At 41.8% G+C, this 14,593-nt stretch overlaps 1 protein-coding gene across 3 annotated transcripts; it reads left to right on the top strand.

The window, feature by feature from the left end:
* Positions 1-10,702: 10,702 nt before the first annotated feature.
* Positions 10,703-12,167, top strand: pou4f2 (POU class 4 homeobox 2). Of its 3 annotated transcripts, none has more exons than XM_029509540.1 (3): positions 10,709-10,779; positions 10,873-10,928; positions 11,212-12,167. In XM_029509540.1, the coding sequence occupies exons 1-3, from the start codon at positions 10,709-10,711 to the stop codon at positions 12,165-12,167; spliced, it is 1,083 nt and encodes a 360-aa protein (XP_029365400.1). The 3 variants fall into 3 exon arrangements, with proteins under 3 accessions (XP_029365391.1, XP_029365400.1, XP_029365407.1); XM_029509547.1 differs by having other exon boundaries at positions 10,709-10,782; positions 10,879-10,928; XM_029509531.1 differs by having other exon boundaries at positions 10,703-10,924; positions 11,241-12,167.
* The last annotated feature ends 2,426 nt before the right edge of the window (positions 12,168-14,593 follow it).

Below are 14,593 nucleotides of genomic sequence, written 5' to 3'. Positions count from 1 at the left end.
CGACATTAAAAAAATGACTCGGAGTAACCCTGAGAGGTACAGGGACTGGATGCCGGTGCAGGAATTTAAATACACTCGTAAAAGATGCCTGCCTGTTGAACAACTTCTCCACGAAGCGCTTAATATGAACAGAAATGGGTCATTTAATGACAACTGATGAATATTTTTTATAAATATCTGGATATTTGGGCCTCCACAGAAAGAATAAGCTTCAATGAAGGAGTGTTGGGCTCATGTGAGAGCAATTTAGTGTTCTCAAAAATGTAAATTTAACTGTAAAAAAGGTGAAAACGTAAAATAAATAATTGGCCACGTTAAGGGTCAAAAACAATGAAACCTTTACATGGCTGTATAGAAAAGTCTTTTTTTTTTTTTTTTTTTTAAAGTTGTTCATCTTTGCACATCAAACATGTCATAGTAGAATAACAGATAAAAGGAGGAAAGGTCGCAGCAAAGATCTGATGAAGGGCAGTGTTGACTATCGCCTTAAAGGGATTCCAGCCAGCAGATAGCACATTCACAAGAGCAATGCAAATGAGAATTTGCATGAACCATGCACTACCAAAGGTAATATACATAATTGGGGAAGGGGTGGTAGGGAATGATTGGGTGGGGGGGGTTCTCCATCATATACGGACATGAAGCAACACTTTCTATACTTAATAATTAATATTACACTGGGCTCACACACATTGGATGCATATCATCCATCCATTGAACAATGACTTTTAAGTGCACTGGAACATAGTGAGTCTGACAAAATATGCACAAATGTGTGATGAAAGATGAAATACGCCTCTTCCCCCTACAAAGATGGAAAAAAAAAAAAAAAAAAAGCAACAAACGCCTTCCCTCGGCTGAGAAAGCTGAACTATTCTTCTTAGTTCAAAGTCAGGGGTCTCCTCTAAATATTTGTGTATTAAACACATAAGATGGAATAAATGGAGTACGCCAAGAGAAGTGCAGGCCTGCAGGAGAAAAACAACATGGAACTGTAATGCTTCTTAATGTCAGTCTAACAGAAAACATCTTGGTAAAAAAATATGCCACAGCTGCAATTCTTGTAGAAAATGTAAATCATCACAATTAAGATGCTTGTTGGCTGCAATTTGGAAATGAAGTGGATGTGCTGGTGCAACTGGCCTGATCTTTATGGATCGAACTCAGTTTTCTACGTTTTTTTTTTTTTTTTTTTGGACACGCTGTTCCATGTGGGGGGAAAAAAAAAAGAAAAGAAAAACCTCAGTTGAATCCATTTATTGTCAACACATACAGCTTTCGAGGTATGCATCAAGGGCCAGTCTAAGGAAATACAATGCTGCATGATAAAATCTAAATATGCTGACTCTCACGGTGCTTGTTTGTTTATTGAGGCGAGTCAGGGGGTGTTCTGAGCCTCAGAACTGCATTTAAAGCTGATGTGGCTCCTTCAGACAGTGCTGCATCCGACTTCCTGTTGTCGACTCGCAGTTGCCACGGAAAAATTGCTGCTGCAGCCGAAGACAACCTACAGCACTTTGCATGCCGAAAGAAAAGAGTTAATTAGAAATACAAATTCTCCCAGATTGTTATTAATGGGAACTGTAGAGTAAGCAACGCATATTTTGTGCCCATAAGTAATTCTCAGGTATCTTTGATCTGTGGCCCACAGCGGATGCTGCTGCGTGCCGCTGTCTGGCTTCTGGGACTCTGCCAGCACCAGACATCTGGCTACTTTGTTATCATTGGCTGATCTGCTCCCGGGAGGCCACTCTTGTGACACCAGGCAGAGAGTGTCCTGGCAAGGAAAATTATCAGCACATTTTGAGTGGATTAGAGTTCCAAAGTGGTCTTCAAATCTCTACAGGGGTCTGGTGAGCTGCACTCTACTGGGGGTTCCTCAGGGCTCTGTTTTGACACCACTGTTGATTTGAAAGGCGGCGAGGCTACGGCTCCCACTGCTGCATCACAGGTTTCAGAAACAACTTAGGAAGTGCAGAAAAGACCCTCAATTATGATCTGTCAGATACAGAAGGGGAAAATGGAGCAAAGACTTCCCTTGATTAGTGTGCAGATCCCGAGCAGCACTGAATGTTTGTACTGCAGAGCTTGATAGGTCATTATTACTTTAGTGTCATATCTGGAAACGATGTATAGAGCTGCGTTCATTCTGACTGACAAATGCACTTTTGTTGTTCTTCAAAATTTCAATGAAAATTTCAGTCACGGTTGTTATACCTTCGCCTTGAGCTTTCTTAACTCTGAGCGAGTTAAATGTGACTCCATCTCAAAGGTTGTGTCTGACAATCCGTTATACAAAACACTTGTTTAGAGGTCAAAGCAAAGAATGCTGCCTAAGCACTGGGTTAGTGGAGGGAAAAATGCCATGATGTGACAATCTGAACCTTATTCACAGGATTGATTGAGGCATCGTGTCTTCTCCCTTTTTTCTCTCGGTGTTTCCATTTGTGAATACAAAGCTGCGGTGACCCATAAATATTACATGGTGTGGAGATGCAAAGCAGGAATTAATGACTGGGGTGTGTGTGAGAGAGCGTGCGTATGGCAGGTCCCTATGGGATTCTGCTTAGACAGGCAGGCATGGTGAGGGTGTGGTCTCTCTCTGTCTCACCCACACCCCAACACACACAAACACAATAATGTAGAATGAATTTTTTTCCTGCACGTCTTCACATCTGGACTGCAGCATTTTTGGCCAGTGTGCTAACCTGCCTGTCATTAACTGTGATTCCACTGCTCTTTGTGTTCTCTCAGCAATTCTGCACCAAAATACATTTGCAGGTTCAGAGCAGCTTTGGTTGTAGTTAACACCAAAACAAACACGTTAAATATTCAATTTCATAATGAATAAAATATCTCAATAATACATTTTCTAATGATTCATTTAGGTCATTTATCAAGTAGGCTTAACGTAAATGTTACTATTTCAGCACCTCAAATGTGAGAATCTGTTGCTTTCTCTAATTTAAAGGCACATTTTTTAAAAGTAAAAAGGTATGACAGGTTACCTGATAATAAAAAATAATCCACTGAAGTCCTTGCGTTGCATATGACTAAATTTCTAAGCATGAAGTTTGGCTCCTTCAAAGTTGAACTAGTTGTTCCACAGATTTTAATAAGCTGATTAATCGAATGTCTAGGTCAAGATTATCAATAATGCAGATTAGCTTTTCAGGGTCCTTTTAGGTTTGGACTGTCGCATGGACAAAACAAAAAGACCTGAAGACATCACTATTTAATGGCTATCTTTCACTCAGGATCATTTCTTTGTGCCCAACAAGCTCATGCTACAACATGAGAAGTTTGTCATGAAACAGTTTGAACTATGTTGCGTAGCAAGATCCGATTGCATATTGCACACTAACTAATGTCAGAAAACATGTGATGGGAGCACGCTGAGATAATAAAGTGGTGATGTGAGAATACAAGAAAAAGAGACAGACGGGCAGAAAAATGCAAAGACAGATTGAGGAAGAGGGAGAGAGAAGGAGAGACTGCGATCGGCTTTTCCTCTCTGCTTAGCATGATGAATCGGTTGAGGAGGGGCTACTTGACACCTGTCACCTAACCAGCCAGGCACAATTACCTCCAGGGGGAGGACTGAGGACTTGCTAGGGAGTTGCGCAAAGCTCCCAGTGAAATAGATGAGCGTTTGAAGATCATTAGTGTTACAGGACCTGTCTTCATGGCCCTGTCCAACCTCCTGAATGGCTCGCTTTGATCACGCCGCTGCGTTTTTGTCAATAGTATGGGTACACTGCATAAATTATAAAGATATACACACAAAGTCAGCAGGTAAAATGTCACACTCAATTTCTGTTTTGGCCACGGATGGGGCAGCTGATTGCAAGTAATGAGCATCATCATCACTCTACAGCCAATAATGCAAGGTGGCCAAGCTCTCGTGTTGCTATCATGTTCGGCCAATGGCTTCTCAGAAAGGCACTGTGTTTGTTTTAAGCACAGCAAAAGGGAAGAAGAAATTCTCCCCGGAAAAGAGGTTTGTCTTTTCTCAGTGGGATTTTGGATTTCTGTGAGAGTGGGAAATTAGTCTAGTGTCACTGTTATGTGTATATATTGGGTGAACTATGATTTTACAATTTGACAGTGTGAGGCAGGTAAATGTGACAAATCGTAAATAATCTGAGGCTGCTAAAGAGGAGGTTACACTGGTGAGATTTTGAGCTATTAAATAAAATATAATCCCGTGTAAATACAAAGTTGTTATTAATAATAAATGTTGCTTATTTTCTACATATGGATAGAAATATGTATGCACACATTCCTTATACGTCTTATTTTACCAAAAAAAAAAAAATGCGGATTCCAATCATTAAGTGTGAAATAAAACTTCCATCTTGACAGAAGAAAATCTATAGGTTGAAGGACAGTTCAAGATTAACAGTACTGAAGATTTCACAGATGACAGACAATCAGACATGTCACACACACACACACACACACGCATCTGCAGCAGCAAGCCCCCTTAAGCATTGTGCTTGGCAGTGCACCGCAGTTTTGCCAGAGAAGAAAAATGATCATTATAGCTGATGAGGCAAGGGCTTCGAATGATGACAGTGTGACAGCAGAGAGCTTTTTAATTTGTCGGATCAGATTGTGACATGCTCCATCACAGGACGGAGGAAATCTTTTCATTTGTGCAGAAGAAAGGGGGAAAGGAGGTCAATTAGCATCAACCATTAGACAAGCCAATGACAAGCAATATATTACAGCGTGGGACAGTCAAACTAATGAGAGGCACAGCAGAAATGTTCATCCAGGTTGGACAGAATTCTGCAGTCATCCTGCTACATTAATCACTTGTATAGCACTTGACATACGCATTCTTTATAGTCACATGCTCTGAGGCGTTGCTGCTCGTATATCCTGCCTTCACCATCACATTTGTTGTCATATGAGGTCAAATTTCACTCAAAAGGAAATGCTGTTGTGTCAAGCGTTATCCTACAGAAGCACGTGCAGCAATGCTAATTCAAATTAATGCTGTTAACACTGACTCGTGGTTGAATTTTCGCTTTTGTGGTTTTGGTTTTATTCCTCAAGGTTGATCAGTCAAATCTGGTCCAAACTGTACGATATTTTAAAGATCCAAAACTCTTCCGCCAATATGATCTTTGCCAAAAGCAACACGAGAGAGGGGCTCTCATTTTATCAGGAGAGACAATCACAGTGAGATTTTTTTCCCCCTTTACCAGACAGGCTTTATTTGACTGGCTGTCAGGTATAACGTGCCTCTCTCGATATTGATCTGAAATACCTAAAGGTATGTGACATCATTATGAGGATTGACCTTATCATCTGCTGCCCTGCAGCCTATAGGCACAACTCTATATCTAATTCCTCCCCCCCAAAGGTTGGTACGTGGTGCGTAATAGGGAAATTGGTGGTGGTGTTATTTGTTTTCCTGACCTCGTGGCACACCTCACTCTCATGGCCTGTAATCAGTCATGGCCTGAGGTCGACTTCACAACTTGACCAGGTTAGCTGCCCTGGCTTTTACTTACCAGATGAAGATGAAGACATTTTTCTATCCCGTCAGTCACAACAAAATTGAGATAATCAAATGTATCGTCAGAGAGAACTATTCAGGAATAATTCTGCAAAACTTCAGATTATCGTAGGAGCTTTTTAATGATTTGTGCAAAAACGTAGAACACATAATTTTGTAACAGCATCTGCACATGGAAATAACACTGTGGTTACGTTTAAAGAAAGATATGATAAAATAAAGTGTAAATAAACTACACGATGGGACATTAGCCACAAAGAAGTCCAAACTTTCCACCAGGGTTGGTGACGACCTGGACACAAACATAACATCAAATGAATGCTAACGCTTTGGACATGTGAAAATATGTCAGTGATATACTCCAAGCCTCCAAGTGGCCAAAAGCAGAGAGTTAGGATTAGCCAAACAGAAAAGTATTCTTCGTGAAGATGGGCTGAGCTGCAGGCCTCTTCAACAAACTAAGCACATCTTTATTTTCAACTTTGTCATGTGGGGAGCACAATGCATAATACATAATATGTACTTCCCAGTAATAACAGATGTTTTAGGCACAATATCAAACACAGTGGTGGTCAGATTAGAAAGGACAATGTGACCTAAAGTGTGTTTGGTTATAATCTGCTCTTTGAGCATTGCTTAACTTTCCAGTGATGAGCTTGACCTTCATCCCCGTGTTGTACAGGTTATCAATGAGCCGTTTGAGATCGAAGTTTAGAGACAGTTTCTACAATGGTCATCGTTAAATCAAGTTCATGATTGCCCCATTATTATTATTATTATTATTTTTATTATTTATTTCTCTGGTAATACAGACGTACAAGTGATGCCCCTGGAAGTAAATAGTAATATCCAGCTCTTATTTGACCCCATGAAAACATCAAGTAGAAAACCAACACACACGGTAGTGCACCTGAGCTACATTTCAAATGCAGTCTTTAAAAAGCTCTTTCATTATCTCGAGCGGTGAGCCACTTGTTCCTACTAAGAGCTACGGTAAAGCGTGTGACATTTAGTGAATCCTAAAGGTTTCTACCTTTTGTTTTATGCATTTAAACAACAAATTAAAGCCAGAACGCTCCTTGTGGAAGCTGTCACATTTCCCAGGTAAAGAAGATGAATAAATAAAGCATCAGTGTTAGTGGCTGAAAGCCCCCTCCCTTCGTGCTCTCCCTCGTTGTGTGATTTGCTGTTGCCTTGAGTTAGATCCTGATCTCTTTGTAGGCCCTCTCCCAACAAGCATTGACCTTCTGCTCCGACATGTAAAGAGCTCCACGAGATCAGAAAAGGAAGGGGGAAACTGTGAATAAAGGCATCACCACTGCGAGCAGCCGAGAGACTTCATCCACTTCACTCCACTCTTCGCTCCCTCTCCCTCTCCCCTCTGTCTCAGTGTAGCTTCGTCTCTGTGTCGAGTCTGGGAGCGGAGATACCTTGTTGGCGGCACAAAGGAGCGGTTCTGTAATAAAAACAGCTGTCTCTGGTGGTCTCGGTGTAATTGGGATTGTTAACGTGAAGAGCTCCTGAGGGAGGCTGAGAAGAGTATGTCTTTGTGTAAAGCACACAGACACCTCTGCAGCGCTTCTTGATTCGGATGTAAGTAAGAGAGCGAGGAGGAGAAAAAAGCAAACAAGTCACCTGAGTTGTATCAAGCCTCGCCGCGTGTGCTCCTCTATTTTACTTTGGCGTTACTTTTATTTTTAGACAGTGCAGATTTATTTATATGTAGTAAAGCTCCTTGAAGTGAGAAAAATCTTTTCTTGCACAATCCCGCTGAGGGGTTTATGTTTTTAAAAGCCACGGTATGACTGCACCTTCCAGCGTTGAGACAAGTGTTTTTATGAAGGCAACACTCCCTCCAATTACTGCATCAGTGTGATGACACGAATTGAGGCAAAAAATATTTAAAACTGGAAGAGCACTTAGCTGACTACATGGCAAAAATTTTTGAAAAAAGTGACAATAAAACAAGCAAAATCTCAAGGGTGGAAGATTTTTCTCATTATATTTTAAAATGCTTGTTATATAGTTAAATAATTCTGAAAAGCCTCTACAATCAGTGTATTTGCTCGCCTCAATAAAGCCTTGTTATGAGTTAGATTTATTTATTTATACTTATAAATTATTCACATAAAATTATCCTAAATGATTGCATATGTCTGTGCTGCTCCAGCATGTGTGTGGCTGAAAAACACAGATGAAATATTCCAAAAATAAAACTCCACTATATGGTGCTTCACGGTGTTAATTTATAGGCATGGGAGGTTGTGATCTCTACTGAAATATCTCTTATCGCCCCTTAATTGTGTCTCTGTTTGCCATGACAGACCCTTCAGAAGTAATTCTGTTAAACAGCCTGACACACTGTCCTCCCTCAAACGGGAGAAAGCTGTTGGCAGAGGAGGTGAAAGTCTTGGGTACGTGAACACACTCACGAAAGTGTTGAAAATGCACTTCAAAGTCAATTGCACGGGAGCAGCTCTGGCTGATTTATTTGACTTAAGATATACGTTTTTGTGTGTTTCATTGTGGATGAAAATTTCATACACCGATTTAGAGGTGGTGAAATATAAATGATTTCTTTAAAGTTTCATCATAAATCAGTCTATCGGGATATGTGAGCAGACACTGATTGCTCCTTGATGTCTCCTGAGCCTGATCTCTGTCTCCCCTGATGTCTGGAGGTGGCTCCAGCAGCGCCTGCTGTCCCGTTTGCGTGGGGGGGGGGCGCATTTCTGCAGCTTGGTGCCTCTCTTGCAATGTAAAACTGTTATGTGGCAATGCAAACAGGCTTTTTTGTCTCAGCCGTGGGGACACACTACACATCTGTGTGCATCAAAACAACACACACACGAAAAAAAAAAAAAACAACAACAAACAAAAAAAAGAAAAAAAAAAAATCGGGATCTGACATCAAGTCCTTCACAAAGACCCGCTGTGGAGAAGCCACGTGTCTCTCGCGACCTCAGCGCAGCTGGAACATCTGTAGCTTCGATTAAAATGCTTTATGACTTTGAGGCGATGCGACCACATACCAGCACGGGCAGCCTATAATTAGAATAAGACCACACTTAATAATCACCACCGAAACGGGTGGGTGGGATGTGGATTCCTCAATATTATATATTATTAACATGTATAAGGAGATTGAAGGGCACTTTCCACTAAGCTGTCAAACTGATCATCGTTTCTCACCTGCTACAAGAGGTGTCACATCCCGTGTGTGTGTGTGTGTGTGTGAGAGAGAGAGAGAGAGGGAGTATGCGTGTGTGTCGACAGAGAGAGGAGAGAGAGGGGAGAATGGGCTGGATGTTTTGAAAATGATTGCCATAAAGGAAAAGCAAAACAAAATTAAAGAGTCACAGTTTACTTTCTAACCTCCGATAGTCTCGTTACAGCATAACAGCTATCTTCCTATAGACGTGACCAAATTACACAAATTGGACACCCCCTTGTTAATTACAACGTGATTGAATGTTTTAATTGCATTAGAGATGATGTGGCTTAATTAGAGGGGAGATAAGATAATAGCCTGCTATGACAAGTATGTAGATTTGCAATTAAACAGTGCTAATTATTTTTTAAAAAAATCAATTTTTATCGCCATTCATTAGGTGGCTTTAACTGAACAACTCCACGCTTAAAACTATATAAAATAACACAACAAAGATTACAATTTTCGAAATTTGAAAATTATTTCCGGTATTTTACACGTTGTTTTTTTTTTTTTAATTAATATGAATAAAATTTGTTACCGCAGCAAAGAGGGCAAAAAAACTGCAAGAGATAATTTGAACCCTTTCCTAGAATTTAAATTTATAAAGAAATACAACGGATGGCAATGCGTTTTATTATTTTTTTTTTTTTTGTATATTTTTATTTTTACTTTAGGTGTCTGAATAAAAATCTTAAAGGGGTATTTTTATTTTTCTACTTTCTGATGATAACTTTGATTAACGTTGACCTCGGCAGGTGGGGCGGAGCTGTCCATGGTATCTCTCTGCTCCCTTTGGGGACGGAACTGTCTGTCGGAGCTCGAGTTTAGTTTTGTTTACAATATTTAACAATGAAATATTTGCAGGAGAAATAAATCGGAAATCGATGTAAAAAAAAGTGTCTGAACTTCTAAAGAAGAGACGGTGTTAGTAACGAGATGTTGGATATATATGAAGTATATATATAATATATATATATATAGTATATCTATAAAGTCATCTGAAATAAATGCCCTGTCGCAGACTGCCCATGCGCAGAGTCCCCAGCGGCGGAGGTGGAGGTGGTGGTGCTGTGGCAAATGAAGGATAATAAATCATGAAAGGGTTTTTCAGGTACAGCTGAAAAAGAGTGTGTGCAGGCTGTGTGAAAGGGTGAGTGAGCTGCAGAGAGACAGAGAGAGAGAGAGAGAGAGAGAGAGAGAGAGGTGGGGGGTGTGTGTGTGAGAGAGAGAGAGAGAGGGAGAGAGAGAGAGAGGCGGAGAGAGACTCAGTCTGCCCTTCGCCTCAGAGCAGAGGCAGTTCGGGTCCCCGCAGCATTCAACATAGTCGAAGAGGCACAATACAGAGACTGTCACCACTGTTACTTCTCACTTACGGTCATTTCAAGACGGAAACTTTTGACAAAAAAACAAAACGCCAACAGTTCATCGAGAGCGGCAACAGTTTTAAATTTGAAGTATTTTGGAAATCCTAAGAGACGGAGAGAAACTTTTTTTTTTCTTTCTGGGGTCGTCTATGAGGAGATCTGCCACCAAAAACAAAAACAAACAAAAAAAAAAAAATCCAAGGCAAAAAAAAAAAAAAAAAAAAACAGACCAAAAAAGTCATATGATACAAAGTGGAGGCAAGTTGAAGCAAGGAGAGGAAAAAAAGAGAAAAGGTTATTTTTGAACAATCGCGCCACAAGTCCACAAAGGAAAACGGCATCGGCTGATCTCAGTTGCATGGCTGCTCGGTGCCTGCGACATCTCATTTGGCAGATAGACGAGACACCACCGCTCCTCCGCTACTATTAATAAATAGATGTGATAACTTCGGTGCTGGACGACCGTCTTCTGTCTACACTTTGTTCGACAGCGACTTGAGTTTCCTGCGAAGCAATTGGGCTTCAACTCCCGGCCGAGGAGGCGGAGTCTTAACTTATTAAAAGGAACTTGCTGAGGCTCGGACGCCAGCAAATATGATGATGATGTCTCTGAACAGCAAGCAGCCTTTTGCCATGGCCCACGCCAGCTTGCCCGAACCCAAGTACTCCTCGTTGCATTCCTCCTCATCATCCACTCTGACTTCCAATGCACCTTCCTCCTCCTGCTCGTCCTCCCGACACAGCAGCACCATCATCAGCAGCAGCGGCAGCAGCAGCTCGGAGGCGATGCGCCGAGCCTGTCTCCCAACCCCACCGGTACGTATTCTGCATAATCACTGCTTAAAGGCACATTTTGACAGCCCACTTTTTTTTTCTTGATGTTTTTTTCATGTCTGCACAGCAAATCACCCAACACCTCCATATTTTTTTTTCCTCCTCTGCCCAACTTATGTATTCAGTCGGCTTTGCCTTTCGTATTAATTTTTATGACCTGGGATGTTGCATGTGTCTTGTTTTGTGTGCTCCTTTTTTTGCTATTTCTTTTTTTCACATTCTGGAAATGTTTTAAACCGAGGAGTGGAGGGAGAATTCCCTGCTGACAGTTATGTGTGCATTCTATTTGCAATTGCAGAGCAATATATTCGGAGGCTTGGATGAGAGTTTGTTGGCCCGGGCTGAAGCTCTAGCGGCGGTGGATATAGTCTCGCAGACCAAGAGCCACCATCACCCTCCACATCACAGTCCCTTCAAGCCGGACGCGACCTACCACACCATGAACACTCTCCCCTGCACCTCGTCGTCCTCCTCCTCCTCGGTGCCTATTTCTCATCCGTCCGCCTTGGCCGGTCACCACCATCACCACCACCACCACCACCACCAGCCTCACCAGGCACTGGAGGGGGATCTGCTGGACCACATCACCCCGGGACTGGCACTAGGAGCCATGGCTGGGCCGGATGGCTCGGTGGTTTCCACGCCTGCGCACCCTGCCCACATGGCGGGCATGAACCACATGCACCAGGCGGCCATCAACATGGCTCATGCCCACGGGCTACCGCCGCACATGGGCATGAACGACGTGGACGCCGATCCCAGGGACTTGGAAGCCTTCGCGGAGAGGTTTAAGCAGAGACGGATCAAACTCGGGGTTACCCAGGCGGATGTAGGGTCAGCGTTAGCCAGCCTGAAGATTCCCGGGGTGGGCTCCCTCAGCCAAAGCACCATTTGCCGATTCGAGTCCCTCACGCTCTCTCATAACAACATGATTGCTTTAAAGCCCATCCTGCAAGCGTGGCTAGAAGAAGCCGAGAAATCACACAGGGAGAAACTTAATAAACCCGAGTTGTTCAACGGCGCAGAGAAAAAGAGGAAGCGCACGTCAATAGCCGCGCCAGAGAAGAGATCACTGGAGGCCTATTTTGCCATTCAGCCTCGTCCCTCCTCGGAGAAAATCGCAGCAATCGCAGAAAAGCTGGACCTCAAAAAGAACGTGGTGCGGGTCTGGTTTTGCAACCAGCGGCAGAAACAGAAACGAATGAAATACTCTGCATGCGTCTGAAAAAAAAAAAAAACAAAACAAAACAAACAAACAAAACAAAACAAAACAAACAAAAAACGCTTTAAACCAACCCACCCACGAAAAGACTTGGAACAGTTTAGAGACGATTTGTATCATATTTCCTATCTCACACCTTTTTTCCAATCATCGATGACTTTGTGCTTTGAACTTCGAAAAATTCCTTAAAACTGAACAATGACTGAAAGAAAAAGACAAAAACAAAAACTCGAAAAAACGCCCCGACAGTCACATCCTTTACTCGCTGAGAGGGAGATGTGGAGTGAAGTAAAGCATCGTTTGACAGAGCAAGTAAGACCGCTGTTTCCACACATACTATGCTTCGCCTTTTTCATGCCAACGCAGTATGACTTGCAGGACTTTATGCTTTCATTTTTATTTATGGTTTCATTTCTAAAACGAGGACTACAGTTTGCGTTAGCCCCCCCCCCCCCCCCCCCCCCCCCCCCCCTCCTTTTCCCCCCTCCCTCCCTCCTCCCCCCCTCCATTGAAACTAGCATTGGTATTTACACACAACGGGACTAGTTTAACTCAAAGCACTTGGTTGATGACTATTGCTGTTTATCTTTTTGGGGCTTATAAGATAAGCTACATTCCCCCACCAACCCCCCCCCCCCCCTCTTCCCCCCCTCCGAGATCATGACGATGCAGTCTGACGTTTATTCAGGGTCCATGAGGGGATTAAGAGAACGACACACGACTTTGGTCTTGAAAGCTAATATTAGATTACTGCCAAATAACCCTCTGTAAATGAATAATTTACTCGTCGCACACTTCATTTTGTGTCTAAATGTGTAATTAACGCCACTTATTTTGTTACCATGTGTGAGCTAAGTCAGGGATATATTTTCAAGATACCTGGGATTTGGATTAAGGTAGTGCTGTTTATTATTAGGCCTCAGCGTGTTTGGGAAATAACGAAATAGGGACTCACTTGTAGGGATATCGGAGAATTTCCCAATTAAAAAAATATGATTTCTTGCCGGCTGCAATAAGTTTACAATCCAGCATGGGCCTGTATCTTATGAACTATTTATTGAGTGAGGTCATGTTTACTTCATTATATATTTATTGGGATTCCCCCCCCACTCCTTCTCCCCCTCCCCCTCTCCTCGTTTTGCTTGAGAAAATCAAATTCTGACAGCAAGTTAAGCGTGTTGTTCTGGTTTAAAGGGAAACGACTGAAATATACAGTCACAAATTTTAACAAACAATTTCTAACGTTTGAGATGGTACAATCGAGATATATATGAGATAGTATTCTCTTTTTAAATTATTTTATGTATGTTTTCTGGTATTTATTTGTATAAATATGCGCGCATCATTATGAAGTCGTTGCTTGTTAAATCACCTTGTTTACGTAATGTTTTTTCTTGAAGAGAAAAGAAACAGCTTCATGGAAGTATACGTGTACAATGTAAATATTTCATTGGAACCAGTCGATGCACATAAATATATCCGTACAGGTTTTTGCTGTATTGCTGTTTTAGCTGAGGTAACTTATTTCTGTAATGTATGTTGCTTTAGGTTCCTGGTTAAATAATTCTATTAATTTATTACATCCATGTAATTTTAATTTATTTAATTATTGAACTGCAATATGTGTTTCATTAAAGAACAAACTTTAACATTTAATCGGACGTTTTACATGATTGTGTAATGTGGCTCACCCAGACGTATTGACATGCTTTTATTTATTCATCTATTTATTTATTGATGATGAGGAGGGGAATGGTTTAGCTGTGGGCTGCACAGCTTGTTGGAGATATTCTGTGGGTTGGTAGGCTTATATATATATATATATATATATATATATATATATATATATATACACAGTATATATCGCCATAAAAAAAAAAAGTAACGTGACTTTGCCGTTACCAAAAGGTGTCAGGTTTGATTATAGAAACAGTCACTGTGGTCATGAGCAAAATACCCCCCACCCCGAACAAAAACCCTCCCCTATCCGATCTGGCCTCTTACTGGCTGGGTAAGCGATGAATCACTAAAATGTAAGACGTAATTAGAAATTGCTTTTCTCTCCCTCTCTCTCTCTTTTGCCTTTAACTTGTGTAACACCGTGCTCCTCCAGGCCTCGTCATAAAGCAGGCCTTACAGGGGTCCCATCACTGTTCCGAGACACACGTGGCTTTCTTCACCGACTAGCTGCCAGCTTATGCAGCTCACTGTTGCCTTACCTGAGAGCAAATGCTAATATTCTATTAGAGTCTAATCAGGGGGTCTATGGAGAGCTGGATGGGTCCCTGGAGCGCAGACTTGCCAGATGTCAGCCCGCCAGAAAAACAGCTCGCCTGCCAACGTGCCCGTCTCTATTTAAATACACACTCAAACATGCTTCGTTCGTGCATGCGGGCACACACAGGCTTTGAAGCAAAAGGATTTGGTTC

This window comes from Echeneis naucrates, chromosome 1 (genome assembly GCF_900963305.1).
Source record: "Echeneis naucrates chromosome 1, fEcheNa1.1, whole genome shotgun sequence".
NCBI classification, from domain to species: Eukaryota; Metazoa; Chordata; class Actinopteri; order Carangiformes; family Echeneidae; genus Echeneis; species Echeneis naucrates.
This window is presented reverse-complemented; position numbering and strand designations above follow the sequence as displayed.